The 22,059-nt window shown below is 37.4% G+C and overlaps 1 protein-coding gene across 12 annotated transcripts in view; it reads right to left on the minus strand.

Annotated features, from left to right (window-relative positions):
* CAMK2D (calcium/calmodulin dependent protein kinase II delta) overlaps positions 1–22,059 on the minus strand; it is a 274,602-nt gene that overhangs the window by 52,797 nt on the left and 199,746 nt on the right. For all 12 annotated transcript variants that reach the window (XM_060012914.2, XM_060012913.2, XM_060012915.2 and 9 more), the window contains exons 7-8: positions 15,719–15,821; positions 8,979–9,062 (exon numbers count right to left, since the gene is read on the minus strand). In XM_060012914.2, coding sequence (XP_059868897.1) covers positions 8,979–9,062; positions 15,719–15,821 — 187 coding nt within the window. The remainder of the gene's footprint in view (positions 1–8,978; positions 9,063–15,718; positions 15,822–22,059) is intronic.

The following is a 22,059-nucleotide window of genomic DNA, read 5'->3' on the forward strand; positions in this document are numbered from 1 at the left end:
GGTACCCTGAGGAGTGCTCTGCGGGAACTACACGCTTCTTCAACAAATAAATTGAGAAAGGAGGAAAGAGGAGTGAGAAGAGGGGCAGGGAGAGAGGAGCAGAACTTACAAATTAAAAGAGACTTAAGAGACCAAACTGATAGCAAAATTATGAGACAAGAGGGCAAATAGCAAAATTACTAGATATTTGATCATTTTAAGCAATTATTACATGACATTTAAAAATATTTCTATTATTGGACTTGACTTAAATAATCTTGGGGTGGAGGAATTAGCAGGGTGGTGAAGATGAAAGAAGATTAGCCATCAGTTCATTATACTACTATTCTCTCTACTTTGTGCAGAGAATTTTCCCTAACATTTTCCATGAAAAGTTTAAAAAACTGTTTTGACACGGTCTGCTTCCTATAACATTTTAAAAAATGGAAACTACCACTAGTTTTCATTATCTTATGTACATATTTGTGCTTGGGAGATGCTAGAGATGTTTGATGAATAGCAGTTGAGAAGCACTGATTACTGATTAGGTAGAAAGACTACATTATCAAGAACATTCAAAACTGAATTTTAATAAAAGCTAGAGTTAGAAAAATGATTACACCTATAATCACATTAATGATTAAAACATTCTAAAGGCTGTTCTTATGGAAAAAGAGGTGAAGAAGCAATGCTGAGAAACTCTTGAGAAGTCAGTGGGAAGTTAATGGAGCAATCTAAGAAGGCACCCACTTCATCTTCTCAGAAAGCAAAGGGCATGGCATGAGCTTGTGTGCAAAATGCAGGCGGAGTTTGGAAATTAACTAGCGAGGGATAAGTATGGCTCCTTTTTAGCCCTTATGCAAAAATAAATAAATAAATAAATCACAATTCAAATAGGGAAAGTGTTCAACTAACACTCTGAGACCCACAGAGCCAATGATGGGTAGAACAAAGATCTAAAAGATCAAGGCCAGCAAGTTAGAAAATTATTTTTCCGATGATGAAAGCTATTTACACCATGTGGTAGGGGTGGCAAACCGACAGGCTTTCTGGCACCAGGCTGAGGAGAGAGCAGGTGCCTGCTGGGCATGAGGTAGGCAGGAACCAGGGGAGAGCATGTGTCCGTTTGTCTGACAGGTACAGCGGCCATATAAGAACAAAAGCATCTTGTTATTAGCTCTTTCAATTACTTTAGAGAAGTCAGAAACTGATGGTTTCCAGAAAAAAATCTTCTGATAATAAATTATAAAGATAAATGTTAACACCCTCCAAAATAAAAGGTCCAACTGTCTGGCCAAGATATCTGTAGACCACTTGTTTGCAACTTCTGCTCTACAGTGTAAGAATCCTAAGGTTTGCAGCCCTAAAGGAATTTGCAACTAGCTGAGTTATGCTGCCCAATGCTGGTGTACACCAAAATCACCTGGCAAACTTGTGAAAATGCAAATTCCTGAACTTCATCACAGAGAATCTTATTCAATGGCTCGTGGGTGGGTCCCAGAAAAGTTGTATTTTTGATAAGCACTCAGGTAGGTCACTTTGAAGCATGTGATCTGTGATCCACAGTTTGAAAAACATCAAGTCAGGGAAACCATAAATACTATATCTAGAGAAATGTCTGAAAGTGTGTAAGTTCAGAATAAGAGGATATTGGTAGAGACTGGGACTGGGAGTAAAGCTTCATGGGTTGAAGACTGATGAGGACGTGGGTCATAAGGGATGAGGGCAGATTGCCTTCTAAACGTGAGGCACACCAGGAATGGTCCAGTGTAAGTGCTGCAGAACTGGCTGGCAAGAGCAACAAATTGTCCAGTAGGCTTGTGATTTCAAAACGGTAAATACTTTCTCAAAAAGCTCTGGATGCTGACTTATGTCAGCTGAAATATGAAAAGGTTAAGGCTCAGAAATCACACAGTTGCTGGACCTAAATTGGCCAAGAAAGAAAAAAGAAATATATTCCATAATATTTCAAAGATTTGTCAAAAGTTACTGTACATTCTGTGATAGCCACTATATTATCACTCATAATTGTTCTGATAACTAATTCAGGTAGAGAAGTAGCAAGATAAGGGGTGTGCGCTATGTTTATAGACTTACATTTATTATTTTTTAAAGCCAAGATGTAGAAGGAAGTTCGGTTAAAAACCAGTGATTCAGTGACATCTATAAACATTTGCTCATCCCATCAGGGAATTATGAAACTAGCTATATATGCAAGAAAACTATCAAAATCAATTTACTGTTGTTAATGGCAGAACACAAGGCTATGTTCTTGCTTCACTAATGTCTATCATTTACTTTCCAGTAATGGACTAGTAGTTTTCAAAGCCCAGGTACAGGTCAGATTATATTCCGTGTGAGATCACAAAAGCAAGGTAATGGTGGTGAGTATTGGAAATTGCCTGTGTACAGACTACTGCATGTTTCTAATAAAAATAATGCACAGACTTCTTTGAGCCATTATACCAGTGCTGTGCTTCACTCTGTTCTGTGTCAACTGCCCAAAGACAGCCTTAGTGAGTGCTCATAGTTTAATTCACATAGAAGATTACCTGCCATTTTGCTAAACGGCTTATTCTGCATTTCTTTTATTATCTGGGTTATGTAATTTCTTACCACACTACCCAATGTCTAGCCTTGCAAAGAAGTAGTTATTCAATTGGCAAGAGCTAGTGCTGACGGATGGTTGAAAAAGAGCTGCTCTCAAGATATGCCATTACCTAAAAGCAGTAAAATAATGCATATGTTACTCTGGTGGTTATTATGGGGATGGGGATGAGGAAAGGTGCACCATCTTATAAGTGAATTTAATTTAACTATCAAGACATATAATAAAATGGTAAAACAATATTCTAAACCCACAGCAGAGATTCAGAAATGTAACAAAAAGCAGAAGAATCCATTATGATGTTCCTGGCAGTGGGCAGTGGGGGGTTATTTGCCCCAAATATGTAATATTAGAATATCTAAGACATTGCTGTGGTTAGATGCATGATCCCAAGGCATTCTAGGCGTGCAATTAAAAGATACTACTATCTTTAAAGAAGATGGGAGCTGGTGGCAAATATATGCTTTAAATAGGGCATGGCTTGTCACAAAGGGATTTGCCTGCCTGTAAAAAAACACGTAAAAAGAAAAGGTAAGAAATCAAAAAATACCTAGAAACAAATGACAATGACCCAAAACCTATAGGATGCAGCAAAAGCAGTTCTAAGAGGGAAGTTTATAGCAATACAATCCTACCTCAAGAAACAAAAACACCTCAAATAAACAACCTAAACTTACACCTAAAGCAATTAGAGAAAGAACAAAAAATTCCCAAAGTTAGCAGAAGGAAAGAAATCATAAAGATCAGATCAGAAATAAATGAAAAAGAAATGAAGGAAATGATAGCAAAGATCAATAAAACTAAAAGCTGGTTCTTTGAGAAGATAAACAAAATTGATAAACCATTAGCCAGACTCATTAAGAAAAAAAGGGAGAAGACTCAAATCAATAGAATTAGAAATGAAAAAGGAGAGGTAACAACTGACACTGCAGAAATATAAAGGATCATGAGAGATTACTACAAGCAACTATATGCCAATAAAATGGACAACTTGGACGAAATGGACACATTCTTAGAAAAGTACAACCTTCCGAGACTGAACCAGGAAGAAATAGAAAATATAAACAGACCAATCACAAGCACTGAAATTGAGACTGTGATTAAAAATCGTCCAACAAAGAAAAGCCCAGGACCAGATGGCTTCACAGACGAACTCTATCAAACACTCAGAGAAGAGCTAACACCTATCCTTCTCAAACTCTTCCAAAATATAGCAGAGGAAGGAACACTCCCCAACTCATTCTGCAAGGCCACCATTACCCTGATACCAAAACCAGACAAAGATGTCACAAAGAACGAAAACTACAGGCCAATATCACTGATGAACATAGATGCAAAAATCCTCAACAAAATACTATCAAACAGAATCCAACAGCACATTAAAAGGATCATGTACCATGATCAAGCTGGGTTTATTCCAGGCATGCAAGGATTCTTCAATATATGCAAATCTATCAATGTGATACACCATATTAACAAATTGAAGGATAAAGACCATATGATAATCTCAATAGATGCAGTAAAACCTTTTGACAAAATTCAACACCCAATTATGATAAAAACTCTCCAGAAAGTAGACATAGAGGGAACTTAGCTCAACATAATAAATGCCATATATGACAAACCCACAGCAAACATCATTCTCAATGGTGAAAAACTGAAACCGTTTCCTCTAAAATCAGGAACAAGACAAGAATGCCCACTCTCACCACTATTATTCAACATAGTTTTGGAAGTTTTAGCCACAGCAATCAGAGAAGAAAAGGAAATAAAATGAATCCAAATTGGAAAAGAAGACGTAAAGCTGTCACTGTTTGCAGATGACATGATATTATATGTAGAGAATCCTAAAGATGCTACCAGAAAACTACTAGAGCTAATCAATGAATCTGGTAAAGTAGCAAGATACAAAATTAATGCACAGAAATCTCTTGCATTCCTATACACTAATGTTGAAAAATCTGAAAGAGAAATTAAGGAAAGACTCCCATTTACCACTGCAACAAAAAGAATAAAACACCTAGGAATAAACCTACCTACCTAAGGAGACAAAAGACCTGTATACAGAAAAGTGTAAGACACTGATGAAAGAAATTAAAGATGATACAAACAGATGGAGAGATATACCATGTTGTTCTTGGAATGGAAGAATCAACATTGTGAAAATGACTCTACTACCCAAAGCAATCTACAGATTCAATGCAATCCCTATCAAAGTACCAATGGCATGTTTCACAGAGACAGAATGAAAAATTTCACAATTTGTATGGAAACACAAAAGACACTGAATAGCCAAAGCAATCTTGAGAAAGAAAAACAGTGCTGAAGGAATCAGGCTCCCTGACTTCAGACTATACTACAAAGCTACAGTAATCAAGACAGTATGGTACTGGCACAGAAACAGAAATATAGATCAATGGAACAGGATAGAAAGCAAAGAGATAAACCCACACACATATGGTCACTGTATCTTTGATAAAGGAGGCAAGAATATACAATGAAGAGGACAGCCTCTTCAATAAGTGATGCTGGGAAAACTGGACAGCTACGTGTAAAAGAATGAAATTAGGACACTTCCTAACACCACACACAAAAATAAACTCAAAGTGGATAAAAGACCTAAATGTAAGGCCAGACACTATCAAACTCTTAGAGGAAAACATAGGCAGAACACTGTACGACATAAATCACAGCAAGATCCTTTTTGACCCACCTCTGAGAGAAATGGAAATAAAAACAAAAATAAACAAATGGGACCTAATGAAACTTAAAAGCTTCTGCACAGCAAAGGAAACCATAAACAAGACGAAAAGACAACCCTTAGAATGGGAGAAAATATTTGCAAACGAAGCAACGGACAAATGATTAACCTCCCAAATATACAAGAAGCTTATGCAGCTCAATATCAAAAAAACAAACAACCCAATCCAAAAATGGACAGAAGACCTAAATAGACATTTCTCTAAAGAAGATATACAGATTGCCAACAAACACATGAAAGAATGCTCAACATCACTAATCATTAGAGAAATGAAAATCAAAACTACAATGAGGTAGCACTTCACACTGGTCAGAATGGCCATCATCAAAAAGTCTACAAACAATAAATGCTGGAGAGGGTGTGGAGAAAAGGGAACCCTCTTGCACCGTTGGTGGGAATATAAATTGATACAGCCACTATGGAGAACAGTATGGAGGTTCCTTAAGAAACTAAAAATAGAACTACCATATGACCCAGCAATCCCACTACTGGGCATATACCCTGAGAAAACCATAATTGAAAGAGAGTCATGTACCAAAATATTCATTGCAGCTCTATTTACAATAGCCAGGACATGGAAGCAACCTAAGTGTCCATCAACAGATGAATGGAGAAAGAAGATGTGGCACATATACACAATGGAATATTACTCATCCATAAAAAGAAACGAAATTGAGTTATTTGTAGTGAGGTGGATGGACCTAGAGTCTGTCATACAGAGTGAAGTAAGTCAGAAAGAGAAAAACAAATACCGTCTACTAACACATATATATGGAATCTAAAAAAAGCAAAAACAAAACATGGTTCCGATGAACCTAGGGACAGAACAAGAATAAAGACGCAGACACAGAGAATGGACTTGAGAACACGGGGAGGGGGAAGAGTAAGCTGTGACGAAGTGAGAGAGTAGCATTGACATATATACACTACCAAATGTAAAATAGATAGCTAGTGGGAAGCAGCTGCATGGCACAGGGAGATCAGCTTGGTGCTTTTTGACCACCTAGAGGGGTGGGATAGGGAGGGTGGGGACATGGGGATATATGTCTACATATAGCTGATTCACTTTGTTATACAGCAGAAACTAACACAACATAGTAAAGCAATTATACTCCAATAAAGATGTTAAAGAAAAAAAAAAAAAGAAAGGTAAGGATAGGATTGAGGAAAATGGAAGGTGGCTCTGCTTATGGCAAAACGGGCTGAAATCTGTGAGATGCCCTGTGGCTCTAAGTTTCTAGAGGCATTCATGAGGGTGTGTGTGTGTGTGTGTGTGTGTGTGTATACGCACATGGGGCACTTATGTTTGTATGTGTACATGCAGTATCTATCTAATATTTATTTACATTTTTCAAGAATCTGATATAGCTCAGACAACAAGGGGGGAAACAACTCTTCATCTATCTTTTTTCCCTCTTCCAGCCAAGTAAGTTAGAGCTTCAACCCTAGACATTACCTCACATTTCACAGAGGTGAAATCCCATTATGACAAGATATGCCATTATTTTAAAAGGTTAGCTATACAAACTGTATTGTGGAAATGCACTCACACAGAAAATTCAAAAACAAGTGTACCCAAATTTACCAAAGTAATATTAAAATTGAGCACAGTGTGTTTAGTGAGTCTAAACCCTGATGATATGTCATAGTTGTTAAAAATGCAGCTGCCCACACTGAGCTCAGAGCCACTAAAGCAGAGAGGGCCCATGTAGGGGCTGGACAGTTCTATGTATTTAAGTTTCAGCACTGATTCTGCTCCACAACCAGGAAAGAATCTCTAGTACAAAATATCAGGGTTTCTTTGTTTTCTTTTTAAATTATCTGATATTCTTCAAGGCCAGTAACATTGATACATTGTAAAAAGTGTTTTCAAATGCAAGAAGCAAATAAATGATTTAGTTAAGTTATTTAAATGAATGAGATATGATTCAGGAGCTGGAAGGTGGTCCATAATAACATCTTTTGCAACGTAAAAGGCGTGCAAGGAACAAATTTAAAAGTGAACAAGTAAAGCAGAGAATTTAGTATTCAGGTGAGGGTATCATAATATTCAGCTGATGATCAGAACTACAATGCTGAATCATCTATTTAAATGTGTTCAGTCCCTCTCTTAAAGGCTACAGATCAGTTATCTGGAAACTTCATTTATAAAGAAACACTTTCTAATAATAATAGTAATAATAACTCACACTTATTTATTTTAAAAAATCCTCTCGGAAGTTCTAGGAGGTAAGTGCTATTATTATCTCCGTTTTTATAAGTGGAAGCTAGGGTACTGAGACTTGCCCTGGTTCTGACCCGTCTACACCACAGCCTCTCTCCAGTGCCAGGTCCGAGGGCCGCACTCTAGCCGCATCCAACCCCCCACCCCCTAACACATCCTCCAAAAGACCTATCTGCGTCTGCCTGTCTCTCAGGGTACTCTGCTCCTCTGAAAATTCATCAGCAGAAACGGATCTGTGATGGGGCTGATTTACTGCAAGGGAAATATTTGAGTTATCTGCCATTAACCTTTACATCTGAACAATAACATTTTGTGGCAATCCTCTAACCCAAAGGATTTTAGAGTTCTTGCTTAGGAAGTATTCTCAGGGAGGCAAGAGGAAGACAGAGCTTGGGGCACACCTAAGACCCTACCCTTTAATTAGGCTACAATTCCAACTTTTTAGGATAATAATAACTGTTTCCATTTTAAATTGCTTTACAAACTCTAAAACGTCTTCATTTAATGCACACCCTATTTGACCCTCATATAATTCTATGATGGTAAAATATTTCTGTTTTATAGGTAAAGAAGCCAACTCAGAGATATTGAGGAGATGGGGTTAGCAGGTGCAAAGCAAAGACTTGAACCCAGGCATTGCGACTCCAAACACTGTGCTCTTCTCACATCTGCCTTCCTAGGCATGGAGGTAACTCTAAGAGCCCAAGACGCACACAGTGAGATCAAACACCAAGTTGATGTAGTGTCAGGAACCTAGAGGGTTAGCTCCTGCCAATAACTCCAGCAGAAAAATTTTCAGAACACCCTGAAGTATCCCTTTTATTTCAGTCTCTCACCTATTTGAGGTATATGTTGACATGAAGAAATTCTGTTGGAAAAACTGTGGTGGAAATCCTCCCCATTCTATACCTTTGAGCGTGCATAGGCTACTTTTTGATTAGAGCTGGTTGTTAAAGGCCTAACTCGGAGCTCAGTCCCCACGGAACAGTCAATTACATTCCAAGATCCACTCTTTCCCTCTTAATCCCTGTTGATCATCTTGTGGTACAGACATGACATCTGTGCTAAGGGCTTCCCGGTGGAGGTGACAGGATGGGAGTATAAACCCCATGACCTCTGAGGGGGATTCTCTACGGCCCTGATCTCAAAGGGCCTCCCGGACCATGAGCTTTAACATCACCTGGGAACTTGTTAAAAATGCAAATGCTCCCGCCCCAGACCTCCTGAATCAGAAACAGCAACCTGCTTTTAACCGGCTCTCCACCTGACTGTGTTGTAGACTAAAGTTGGAGAATGATAACTCTAAACCGATTGCTAGAGAGCATCAACCTCAAATTTAACAGATACTATTTTTAATTATAACAATACTGGTGTACTGCAAAATCGGCATGAAAATGATTCCTTACCACACGCCCACATATCCACTGGCTTTCCATAAGGATCTTTGCGTAAAACTTCTGGAGAAAGATATCCAGGTGTGCCAGCAAAACCTAGGGGAAACAGATGTTAATGAATTAAAACCAACTTGACAAAACCAATATGAAGTGGCAAACTAAGGAGGAAACTTCTTTGGGCTTCTTTATCTGTTGATCTGTTTGTCAAGATAAAACAAGGATCTCAGAGAACTAAAATAATGTTGGACGAGTTTCTCTCCATAGCGGTATCAACACTAACCTGCCCTGCTTTGTAGCTTATTAGAAAAAACACATCTTTCTGCAGATATGAAAGCCAATCTATTGTGCTGCACAGTGTGTGTACTTCAGGCCATTTGGTCAGCAGTTCTGATTCTTGTTTATGTGTGAGTTAAAACTAAACCTGTGAAAAGAATCAGAACATCCTCCCCTACACCTGGAAAGAAATTAGGAGAAAATTGAAGATAGGGTTACAACTTTGCCAAAGATGATACTTCTCATGGTACCTACATAACTTTATTATGAGAGGTATTCACCTATAAAAGAGAAGGACCCAAAACGTGGATCCGGGGGACAAACTTAAAGCAAATTTTCAGTAAATATTTTTGGAAGTGAGGTGGTCTATACAGGGTGGGGGATGGCACTGAGAGTAACTGAAGAACTCACTAGGAGAAGGAATGAGTCCAAAATACATCAAAGAGCTCGCTCTGTACTAATAAATAATCAGTGTGTACTTATAACTGGCAACTAAAGAGAAGACTCAGGAACATTCAGATGAATCACTGTTGAACAAGTATCAGCTAGACTTAACTTAAGGGATGCGGTATGAGAAACTGGACGGCCAAAGAAAGTTTCCTATCGTATAAATCAGTGTGTCCAATAAGGTACACTTAAATGACAATTTATAGCTAGAATTTAGAGTAAAGTATTTCTTATTTCCAAAAATAATGGCTTTCAAATAAAAATATATACCTTAAAAAATACCAAAAATAACTATTCCTATTTGGAAGTTTTCTTTAAAGGCACATGAAAACTCGAAACTGTTCTTTAAAATGATATGTAATCAGGAATTCCTCCGACTACAGATCTCTGGTGAAGCACCTTATATATTTACTGTGACGCAAAGTGTCCAAGAAAGGAGCCTCTCCCCCATCTCCATGACAAATTTGTACTTAAAAACAAGCATATGTATAACAGCTGGTGACTTCTTTGAACAAAATTACATTAGAAAATGAGGCAATGGATTTTGGATATCACTTTTTCCCCTATTTTCATTACTTTTCCTTTCCTTGTTTGGTTTAGAGGAGGGTGGGGTAGACAATGAGAAGGGACTTCAAGAAAAGACCTGTAGGTTGTAGTTTAAGCTCTACACGGACCACAGTGGATCCACCTCTACCTCAAACTTTACTTGATAGAAACGTTTGCTCAGTAGTTGTGAAGTAGGAAGAACTACTGAGCAACGGTGGTGGTTCCCCTGAGTGAAGTTCAAGGAGTACCTGAAGGAGAGACGTGGAGTCCGCTCTTCTAAGGTAGGGTAGGCACAATAGTTTTCAAGAGCTACCCAGCGCTTCTCACTGCCATATACCTGCTCTCTCATTCCAACCATCCCTCTCTGACTCCTCCCAAATTGAGACACACAGGGAACCCAATGGGACACCGATGCCAGAGACCAGATTAAAGACCGAGGTCCCAGCTGGCTCTTTAAGTTCCTTTACCATCTGCTTCTCCCCTTCATTCACCCAACATGACTTCTTTCTACTTCTGAGCACTTAACCTAAAAATCTCTTTAAGGTCTCTTGAAGATAAACTTCTCATGCTCACCCTTGATGATACTTTTTCTGTTCCTTGTACTTTTTCTGTTCCTTGGACCTTCAATTTTTTGTTCTACCTTTACTCTAACAGAAGGTGGCTCTAAATTATTTCCATGTTAGAGATCTCTTTAGCTAACTACAGTTCTCAGTGGTTCTTTCTTACTCTGAATCTTGACTACCCTTTTATATGCAATCTGTACCCTCCTATCTAGAGTTGGTAAACTTTAATATATGTCTTAAATAACTCAGTAGAATACCTGGCCTGGAGCAGGAAATGTTAATGATATTGCATCTAGGTAGAAAAGATAGGGAAGTAAGTCACTGTGTAAGAAATGCAACAGGGCTTCCCTGGTGGCGCACTAGTTGGGAGTCTGCCTGCCGATGCAGGGGACGCGGGTTCGTGGGTTCGTGCCCCGGTCCGGGAATATCTCGCATGCCACGGAGCGGCTGGGCCCGTGAGCCATGGCTGCTGGGCCTGCGTGTCCGGGGCCTGTGCTCTGCAGCGGGAGAGGCCACAACAGTGAGAGGCCCACGTACCGCAAAAAAAAAAAAAAGAAACGCAACAATAATCTTAAGTGTAAGTTATTACAAACCTCTTCTGGAGATACAAATGCTAAGAGCACAACTATCATTTGAGCAGTCAGTGGGGTCCTTACTCCTAAGAATGGTGAAGCCTACATCTAAATGCACGAACATTAAAACAGTGCACTTATGCTACAATTCTCATGAATACAGAAATACTGAGGGTAAGATAAATTAGGTCTTCTTCAGCAGCAGATTAAACTCCTAAGAATCTAGTTTATGATGATATATGCTATCAACAGGAAACTTAATGAGAGCTTGCCTTCTTTACAGACAGCATTTCTCACTTTGAAAAACCAGTGGGAATATCAGAACAGATCAAACAAAGAGAAAACAGAATTACTTACAGTTGGAAATGTACCCATTGCAACATACTGCCATTAAAAAAACCCTTAACTTTAAAAAAAAGAGACATAATAGCAACCAAGCAAAATAATTCTTCCATGAAGTAAGATTATGGTAGTTATCCTTTTTTCCTGGCAGCAACAAAAAACCAGAAGTGTATTGAAGAGAGCATTCCCAGTCCCACAGGAGAAACAGGCTGTTCTCTTTGGTAAATTTCTAGCCTTCCTAACAGGTATGTTATAGGGTGTTACTTCTAGCCTTTTTGGCTAGTATTCAAATAGATCAGGGCTAGAAAGACAGAAGAAGTAACATGGGAAAAACAAACACTGGAACTCGAAAATGAGAAAAAAATAACCAAACTCAATAGACAGCTTCTATAATGGCTTGTATAGTTTCATTTTTCTTATTCGTAATAGACCTCTCACATTTATTGAAATAAAATTATGTAAAAGCCTGAAACTCTGGCATTATACATAATGAAGAAAGAGTTCTGCTCTTTTCTTATTAAAATAAAAAGGTTCCCCACTCAACACTTATATTTTAAAAGATAAAATTAATCAAACACGTGAGACTACGGCAGATGATACTGAATAAATATCAAAACAAGTCATTCATACTAAAATATGCTTTACTCTTAAAACCTAAAATATATCACACAATACCTCCAAAAGAAATGTAGTACATCATATGCCCAGTTTTCCTTCACTTAAGTAACCATGAGGATTCACTTGAACTTGTAGAATAAACTATTCTTTAAAAAAAAAGCTTAAAAAAAGCTAAAGAAAAAAATAAAAAAGAAACAAGTATTCTCTTAAGCTTAGAAACTATGTGTTTCTATACTTTTGAAATGCTGAATTTTCTTAGAACTTATAATGCACCTCTTAAAAGTCATTACCCTAATAGCTACCTTAGCAAGAACTTAACTGATATCACCATACTAAAGAGAAAATGGGAATTTTACTCCCCATCTGTCGTTTCTCTAGGACCAGCTTGCTATGAAAAATGAATTATCACAATTTGAAAATTTGTATACTTTTATATGGATGTTATTGCTTTCACTAGCCTGATATTTAGTCATTCACTCAACAACTTTCACTGTGTAGGCCAAGTACTGTGACATGTGCTTAATTCCAAGATGGTTTTGAAAACTTACTGAACAGCTTTCATAGCCCAGGCATTTTCCAATGCTCTACTCCACTTAGTCTCGTAACAGCCCCATAAAGGAGTGTTTATTATCTTCATCTACAAAAAGGATACTGACCTCACAGAGTTAAAGTGACTTGACCGATGGCAGGTAGCTATTAAGAATCAGAGCCAGGATATCAGCTGAAGTATTTTCATTCAAAAAGCAGAAACTTTTCACTACACACAGTCCCTCAAACAGCTTTTGATCTAGCGGAAGAGATAAAACATAGAGCCCCAAGCAAGAGAGATTTCAGGAGCTCAACTCCAATACTCTTGTAAGCATCATCTAAGTTGTCGATGTTAAATTGGAGCCTTGGTTCTGGTAATAAGGCTTCTGGCTTATTCCTGATATCCAATCATCATCTTGTAACACAGTTCTGGCAATTACATCCCTGAGCCTAAGTCCCTCTTCTGGTATCTCGTGAAGAAGGGTCCTGCTTTGCTCTAGAAAGGACTAGAGTCCTGTCTTTGAACTCAATTTCCAGGACTCTGATTTCTTCTAAACAGATTCCCTTTAGAGTTCAGGGTTCCTGTCCTTTCTGCATGTTACCTGTAACTTGCTTTCTCCTACATACTCCTTAGTTCAAGCTGTCTTCATTCATAACTTGAACTACTGCATTAGCCTAACTGGTTCTTTGCCTTCAGGCTATCCTTAAAGCCATCCTCCACATTGCTACCAAAATCAACATTACTTAACATAAACCCAATTATGTCCTTCTCTGCTTAAATTTTTTTACCAGATCCCTGAAACTTCTAAGATAAATGCCAAATCCTTCAAAAGGACATAAAATCCTTTCCTAATTCATCAACTACCACTCATCTCAGTATACTTTATATACTTTAGCTATAACAAACTTATTGTTATTCCTGAGATAGAAAAAAATTGTTTTATGCCTCTGAGGTTTTGCATGTGCTGATCCCTCTATCTGGAATGCCTTTATCTCTATGCATACCAGTGAATAAAACTCCCATTCAGCCACTAGGAAGGCAGAAGCCTTACCCCAATCACTGAAACGTTCCCCAGAGGCAGAATTTCATGAGTCTTCTCTTGTGCTCCAGAGCACCTCATGCGTGCTGCTGATACAGGTGTCCTGACATTGCATGCTAAATACTTATTGATAGAGAAGTATGAGCATCTCAAGGGGCAGGATCTCTTAATTTATGTATCTCCAGTGATCTGCTCTGCCCATTTCTGTGATAGCCCCACTACTTCCTGTTGGACCCCAACTCCTGTTATTGTATATTCTTTACCTGTGTCAACCATACTCTTTCCTATGATAAAAAGATGTTTCTGAATCTCAAATTTACAGAACTAATTCTAGGTCCTACCTTTCAGTTTGCAGTTAAAAGGAACAAGCTTATTTATATGTCAAAATATGACACACCAAATGCCAAATTTGGAGGTGTTAAACTCACCTGGTAGGTAAGGAGAGCCTTAATGTAAAAGGCAGTATTAAACTTGAGAAGTATCACAGACAAGGATACTGGTCAGGTACTACTGAAACAGGACAGGCAGCAGAAAATGAGGTCCTGAATTAGGCTGCCTTCAGAGAAGACAGGCAAGGGTGCCTCACCAGCCACTCCCATTAACTAGCTGGGGCAGATCAGAAAGACAAGGTGAATCCTGGGAGCTCTGTGTACATTTTAGTACATGTGTATGTTTAGGGATACAGAGAAGTATTTGCACAGAACACAAAAGAAGTAAAGCACTTATTGAGCTCTCTTTGTATTTGTTGTTGTTTAGAGGAAAAGCAATTCAAAGTGAAGGGCATTTTAAAAATTTAATCTCAATACATTGAAAGTCAGAAAAGAAGTGAGACTGAGGCTCTCAGAGGTTATATTTTAGGACACTACGTGAAAAATGGGCTAATACTGGGAAATGGCAGAAAGAGAAGCATAAAATCAGTGGCTGAAATCATTTATTTTGGCTGAATATCAAAACAATCCATATGCCTAGTTAGAAATACTATAATTTAAATGTTTAGAGTTAATCTCTTCCTTAATTGCAAGGAAATGGAAATTTCATCATATAGAATTTTTGAAATTATCAAAATTGTAGAGAGTAAACTGGCACGTTGGAGAAATAGATGAGACGAAACACACACACATATACAGATATATAATATCATATATTATATAAATCTCCATATATACACTTTATAATATTTTTAAAACTTAAATTTGCTAATCACAAAGTATGTAAAATATTCTGCAAGTATTTCCTGAGCGCCTACTATTTACATAGGTGTTTTTAGCATCAAGTGAGGCTGTATGTGAACAATCAATGTTTTCTCAAATACTCTTCGACTACTGCAATCCTCCTTTTATTGATTGATTGACTGATTGATTGCGGTACGCAGGCCTCTCACTGTTGTGGCCTCTCCCGTTGTGGAGCACAGGCTCCGGACGTGCAGGCTCAGCGGCCACGGCTCACGGGCCCAGCCGCTCCGCGGCATGTGGGATCTTCCCGGGCCAGGGCATGAACCCGTGTCCCCTGCATCGGCAGGCGGACTCTCAACCACTGAGCCACCAGGGAAGCCCAATCCTCCTATTAATTCTCAGAACAGAATCCATTTTATTCATCCATCCTTGAAGAAAAAAGTCTATGTGTTATTGCTCTTCTATTCCCTTAAATTATTTTTAGATTATATATCCTTTAATGTCAGTAAAATCAGGTACATATAAAGGTCCAATATCTTAACATTAGTCAAGTTGTCAGAATGAACATTTCCATTCTATTTTGGTTAGGAAGTGGGATGTGACTGGAGCCAGAATAGTACAAGCAGCATGAGGTAGAGAGATCCTACTTACCAAACCACGCCTGCTGGTCTCCTTGAACTTCTATGGCTAAGCCAAAGTCTGCCAGTTTCACAGCTGCTCCCTTGGATTTGCTAGCTAAAAGCAAATTCTCAGGCTTTATTTAGAAAGAAAAAAGAGAGACTGAAGTGAGAACCTATTTTAAGTGACTATTCAAAACTAACATTTTATAAGGTTAGGAAAAAAAAAAAAGGCATGCACTGTCCTCTCTCCCGGAGACTGTCATTCCTAAATCCCAGGGAAAATATGGTTAGAAAATGATAACAAATGACCATGTGTGCAGGCTTCAGACAGATGCCTAAGTGTACTGGAGAGATACTGGGCTGAAGAGAGAATACGCTTGGGGAGCGATCAAATGAATGAGAGCACCTGTCTTGACCTGCTCACATGCTTCCAACGGCTGCTTGAGGTCCAGACTTGGCCACGGACATTGGCTTAGAAGCCTAACAGAGCACAGACATTTTCAGCAGAAGGAAACTTGGCAAAATGATAACAAGAGTTGGACCAATCTACAGACATTTGGCAAATGAAACTGTGCAAATTAAATCCTAGTTGACTTCAAGAGCTTGGACCCGAATGCAGTGATTTGGATTCCTCAATGTTTCCAAACAATTTCTGTACAAATTTTAGAGTTTTATTCTGAATTATGTATTAAAATTGCTGTCTTTAAGAATCTGTTTATTCTTAAAGGCAGAAAGAGTCTACTACTATTTGCCAAATGTTATAGTTGGATTTTTTTTCTTCGTAAGCCAGATTTAAAAACACAATTTATGTCTTCAAAGTATGATTCAAAGTATTACTTATATATTTGTTTTCACATCTCAGAATACTATAAGAAAGACACATTTTTATTTTCTTGGGTATTTATCGTTACTCAAGGACTAATAACTCAGTCTTGGAATAAGGCTGTGCCTACACCACTGTTTCCCAACCAGGGCATCGAGACACATTGGTACTTGGAAAATAAGCACCGTGGCAAAGTCTTGAATTTCCGTGGACTGCCTTTGTAGGTTTTAAGAAATGAAGGGAAAAGATGGTCAGGAAAAGGAGGCTGATTAATACGTACAGTACATCTATCATCCTTAGCTATGTGGATGAACGTATGTCTGGATTGGTACGTATATTTGGAAGAGTGGTTCATCTTCTTACCTTGGGATAAGACCCAGCAAATTTAGAGGTGTGTCTCAGACTCAAAAAAGTTGGGAAACAATGGACTCTGCAAGTGTCAAAACGACTGTCTGAAAAATCTAAAAATTCAGTCAGTCAAATTGGTTTTGTTTATATGTTGACAAACAACTAATTTCAATTTTTTTCCCATGAAATTGGCTTCTTTTTTTCCTTACTGAATTAGTCAGTTCTGTTGGTTGTTTTGACCTTGGGTAAACACAGCCTAAACCAATATTTAATTTATTAATTAAGCCAGCCATGCAAATTAGCAAAGACTCATAACCAGAACTCAGAAGAAATCAGGTTAAGTCTACAAGAACTAGAGTGTAGGCAAGTAAGTTTTAATCAAGTACAAGACTTCTTCAGGCTATTGCTGCTCACTGCCATCAGATTCATCACTGTTATGACAATTGGTAATTGTAAGGACAACTTTGTAATTTTTTAGGGCTGATAGGGTTTTTACCTCAACACTAAATACATGATAATTTAATTTCGATGTTGGGATGATGAGGTCTCAAGTATATGAAAGATCTTCATACTAAAATAACTTTTAGTAAAATCTAACATTTGACATTATTTGGAACTCTTGTTCATCTATCAATATACTATAGTATCTAACCATGCTATATCATCAATATTTGATATTTTATTTTCACAACTAAAGTTTATGGTCCACTACACTCATGTACCTTTTACTTTAATTAAGAAGTGATTTCCAGCTATTAATTTATAGAATAAATGACTTGGAAAAAACCACATTAAACTGTAAGTGATAGTTTATTTCTCTGTAACCTTCATATTCAAAAGCATTGAGATGTCAGAGAGCTCTGCTAATACACATCTGTCCTAATTTGTCAAGCACAGACTCATTCAGGGAAAGAGTTCCAATCACTTTAGAAATCACAATCATTTTAGGTCTTTCAGATCTCAAGTGAGCAAATGCCAGTGTCATCAGTGAATAAACAATTTAATGTGCTTTCATTCTTATCGATAAATCAAAAAGATCTGGGCAGTGCTGTGTGCATTATGCCCTTAAACACCAGGTATCTGCCAATTCAGAAGAAAGGGAACACCTTAGAGTTTTATCATACATGGCCTGTTGAATGACTGGGGCAAATATTCATACCTAGAGATGACCTAGAAGACCTCTCTGTAGGGCCTTGTGAGTCATCCAGGAAATAATAAATCCATCTGGGATCAGTGTTTCACCTTATACCCGTGAAGACTGTTCAGCTGCAGTTATGCACAGGAGAAGGCTTGTCTATTTCAAGGCTACTGTATAGATTTAAAAATAAATAGCACTGAAATGGCTTCATGTTTAAGCATATCTTTTAGGCAAACCTAATATACAGAATTATGGAATGCAAACTGAAAAATTAGGATGATTATTGACTTTATTAAAAGATTATTTGCTTTATAAAGAAACATTAAAAGTATCACACACGTTTGATTTATATACAACTCTTTGGAATATATTTGTTTGAATAATCTTGTTACCATGTTCTGAAAGGATATGGAAGGCTTAATCACCAAGAATTTCTAAAGCAGCATTTAAACCAGGGCACCACACAGTTATTCTGATTTTCTTTAACTACTACCATTCATATAGCCTCCAACTTAAAAACATACTGCACTATAGAAGTTCATTGGCAAGTAAGGTAGTTCAGATTATGAATGTCCACAGAAATTAAGATAATATGTGGTTGTATTCCACAAAAGCTGAAACAGTAGAATCTCTCACCTAATCAGTGGCTACTTCTTTAGAAAGGATGACCTTTACATTCTTCACTGCTAATATTCTATTATTTTGATTTTCTAAAACAAACGAGAAAGGTGAGATCAGAAACTCAGGCCTTCCAACACAACTATGGCTGAACATGGGGCACAGCACTGTGAGAGAAACGGGCAGCACAATGATCTAGAAAGAGGGTGAAGGCCTGCATTTATTTCCTGGTCCTGACTGTTATTAACTATGTGGATTTGGGCAATTTAGACTCTTGAAGCTAATTAACTAATTCTTCATCTCACAAATGAACATTATAGATATATATTTTATCGCAAAACAGTATATATAAAATTATAAAATCCCACTGGATTTAATCACAGGGGCTCGTAAGGGACATTATATGCGTTAGTGATTAGCTATTATACTGCAGTGCAGCTGGCCATTTCAATGTGCATAACATTGAATATCTGTAATGAATGCTCATGACTTGAGAAATGTCTGTATTTCTAAATTAAGTGCAATCTATTATGTTAATATTTACACATTGAGATTATCTCTAAATTCTTATAATGCATCACTGTTTAGGTTGGTTTTTAAATAGATTCTACTGACATTCTCACACACAGGTTCCCTCCCCGCCCCATTGCTTCCTAATGATGCAGGATTTTCCACGACATCTGGTCTTAGTGTCAACAACCATTTATAGCATATCAGCTGTAACGAGCAGCAACTGTTTGCAAGTTTTGTTCTGTACTTCCATATGGATACAATGGCAACTACTTCCATTGTGATTTGGGATTTTCTTGAAACTGTCCAAGTATCTCAAAGTACCGAGGCAAGTTGCTGGAATCACTTTCAGAACTGGAAGAGACTTGGGAGATAAAATAATTCAAACCCCTCAGTTTGAGGTAGAGAGGCTCAAAATGATGAAGCAAGGACTTGAGGCCAGATTTCCTGATCCCTTCCTTTTAAAAGACGTGATACGGAGGAAGCTTCTCTGATGGTATAAAAATCATTCATTTTCTTTTATTTTCATTCATTTTCAAAAGGTAGTCTATTCAGCAGATATTTTTAGAAGAATTTAAAGTAGTCAAAAATATTTATTACCCATAATCAAATAAAACAAGGGGAAACATGAAAAAGACATAATTTTGATTTTGCTTCTCAAAAATCTCATAAACACATCATGAGGATTTCTAAATTAGCATGACCTTTATTGAGGAACTGATTCAGCAAAGGCGATGATCATCTTTAACATTAGTCACATTAACATCTTCAACATTAGTGATATCACAGATTTATCTGTGCACATACGTGATTATCTATCTAACCAATGAAACTCAAACATTCGTAAATTATAAGGGTAGTGAAATCATGTGTGCTTTACTTTTTTAAAAAAGCAAAACGTTTTTAATGAATATTATAAAACAGCAAGTTATTAGTTTTATTATTCTATATTATTTGATGCTTACATTCCCTTGGATATTAGCTTTTAAGAAGTAAAATTGTCTTTTAAAATTTCTTTCTTCTATTGGAAAGTCTCAGTATTTCAACATGAAGTTAATCAGTCAGTGCTTTGGTGCGTTTTCAGTCACTTCTCCTTTGCCAAAGAAGGTGTGAACAAAGCTCCTAGAAATCAACTAAATGAAATTTTGCATGAATTGAAAAGCCTGAATATCAGGCTCGCTCATGCGCATGGTGGAGGTCCTTTTGTGCACATGGTACAAGGGACTTTTGCTTTTATTTTCACATGGCATGGATACCTGAATTTATGTACTTAGCACGGGGAACTTCTAGCTGATGCATGCACTGTGAGTTTGTGATGAGGAAGTACTGTTTCTATCGTCATGCATATATGAGCAAGTTCGTAAGAATCACTCAGTATTCCATTCCTGTTTCTTGATCTGCCTCCGCATTAACAGCACACACTATCAAGTAGCTTGAAAGAACCCCAGTGGGACTTCCCCAATTAGCTGTTTCTCCACAGCCTGACATACACCAAGTACTCCATAAAGAAATACTAGAACGACTAAATGAATTATGGGATTTGTCACATGTATATAGTTTGTTTCTAGTATAGCTAGACATACATTATGTACAAGTGATGTGTTCTTTAAACATTTTTTTAAAAAGGTGGTTCTGAGAAAAGTGGAATAATTGTGATTTTATAATTATGCTAAATGTAGAATTCACTGTTTGATATATCTACTACCCATGGTGACAAAGGATTTACTGAATGCTTGTCAGATTCCCAGAAAATGAATTACTTTCTTTTCTGGTCATACATTTGATTTTATTGACATTTCTATGAAAGTGTTAAAAATCCCCCCACATCTCCAGAATTACTATCTTCATTTAAATATCTATATCTATTAACTATCCATTTATCTACCTACCTATCACTCTCATATCCATCTACCCGTCTAATGATTTTTCCATTAAACATTGTTTTTCAGGAGGTAGGCTTTCAGAAAGACAGTATTTTCCACTGAGGCAATTCACTGGTGCTGATTTGTTGCTAAAAGATTCAGTCGTATGTATGAAGCCTCCTATCCAGATAGCTGTTCATGAAGTAGTATAGTAACCATTTCTGATACACTCTGAACTGAAGAAATCTTACTACTTTGTGTGAAATGTTTACTTGAAAAAGCACAGCTATATTAACTGTCTCCTTTGACTTACTTCCTTCTGTCAACTGATTCACAGAAGTTGTATTCTCCCGGTTCTTAAATGAGACAACACAACTGACTTGATATGCCTTTATTTCCTGTGACATCGAAAGTTGTCACTTGTTACTGCAGCCTCTTTTCGACCTAATATATTTTTGCAGTGCTTGTCTGATGTACTTCCTTCTTTCTGGGACACACAGCACAGATACATTTTCCACATATATTTAAGTGATCTTTAATTCACCAGCCTGTACGTTCAACACATACAAGGTCTGTTTGTTTTGCTCTGTAATATATGCCCACAGCCCAGACAGGGCCTTGGTAGGTGCTCAAGAAATGTTTGATTAATGTTTGTTCTTCTATTTGATACCTGAATTTTTAATCAGCAGAGTTCACAAATATCCAACACCACTCTTCATAAACAATCTATTTATAAGCACTCCAAAGTGACTGTCCTGATGTGGCCTAAATTAAATGGGGCAAATCCATTTCGTTCTTCTTGATGCCTCATTTTCCAAAGGCTGTGGACAATGCCACCTTACTGATTTTCTAAATAGGACATCTTTGCTTTTTATACCAGTCTTTTGTCAAATTATGCTGCCCTCCTACTCTACATTAAATCTTAAATATGCCTTATTCTCTTATTCCTAATGAGATGAATTTTATATAGCTATGAAAATCCATAGGTGGGGATTATTTTAATCCCTTGACTCACTAAATTTAGACCCATTTTCCCAAATAATTCTTAATATTGCTAGCAAGATTATTTTACC

This window comes from Delphinus delphis, chromosome 5 (assembly GCF_949987515.2).
Source record: "Delphinus delphis chromosome 5, mDelDel1.2, whole genome shotgun sequence".
Taxonomy (NCBI): domain Eukaryota; kingdom Metazoa; phylum Chordata; class Mammalia; order Artiodactyla; family Delphinidae; genus Delphinus; species Delphinus delphis.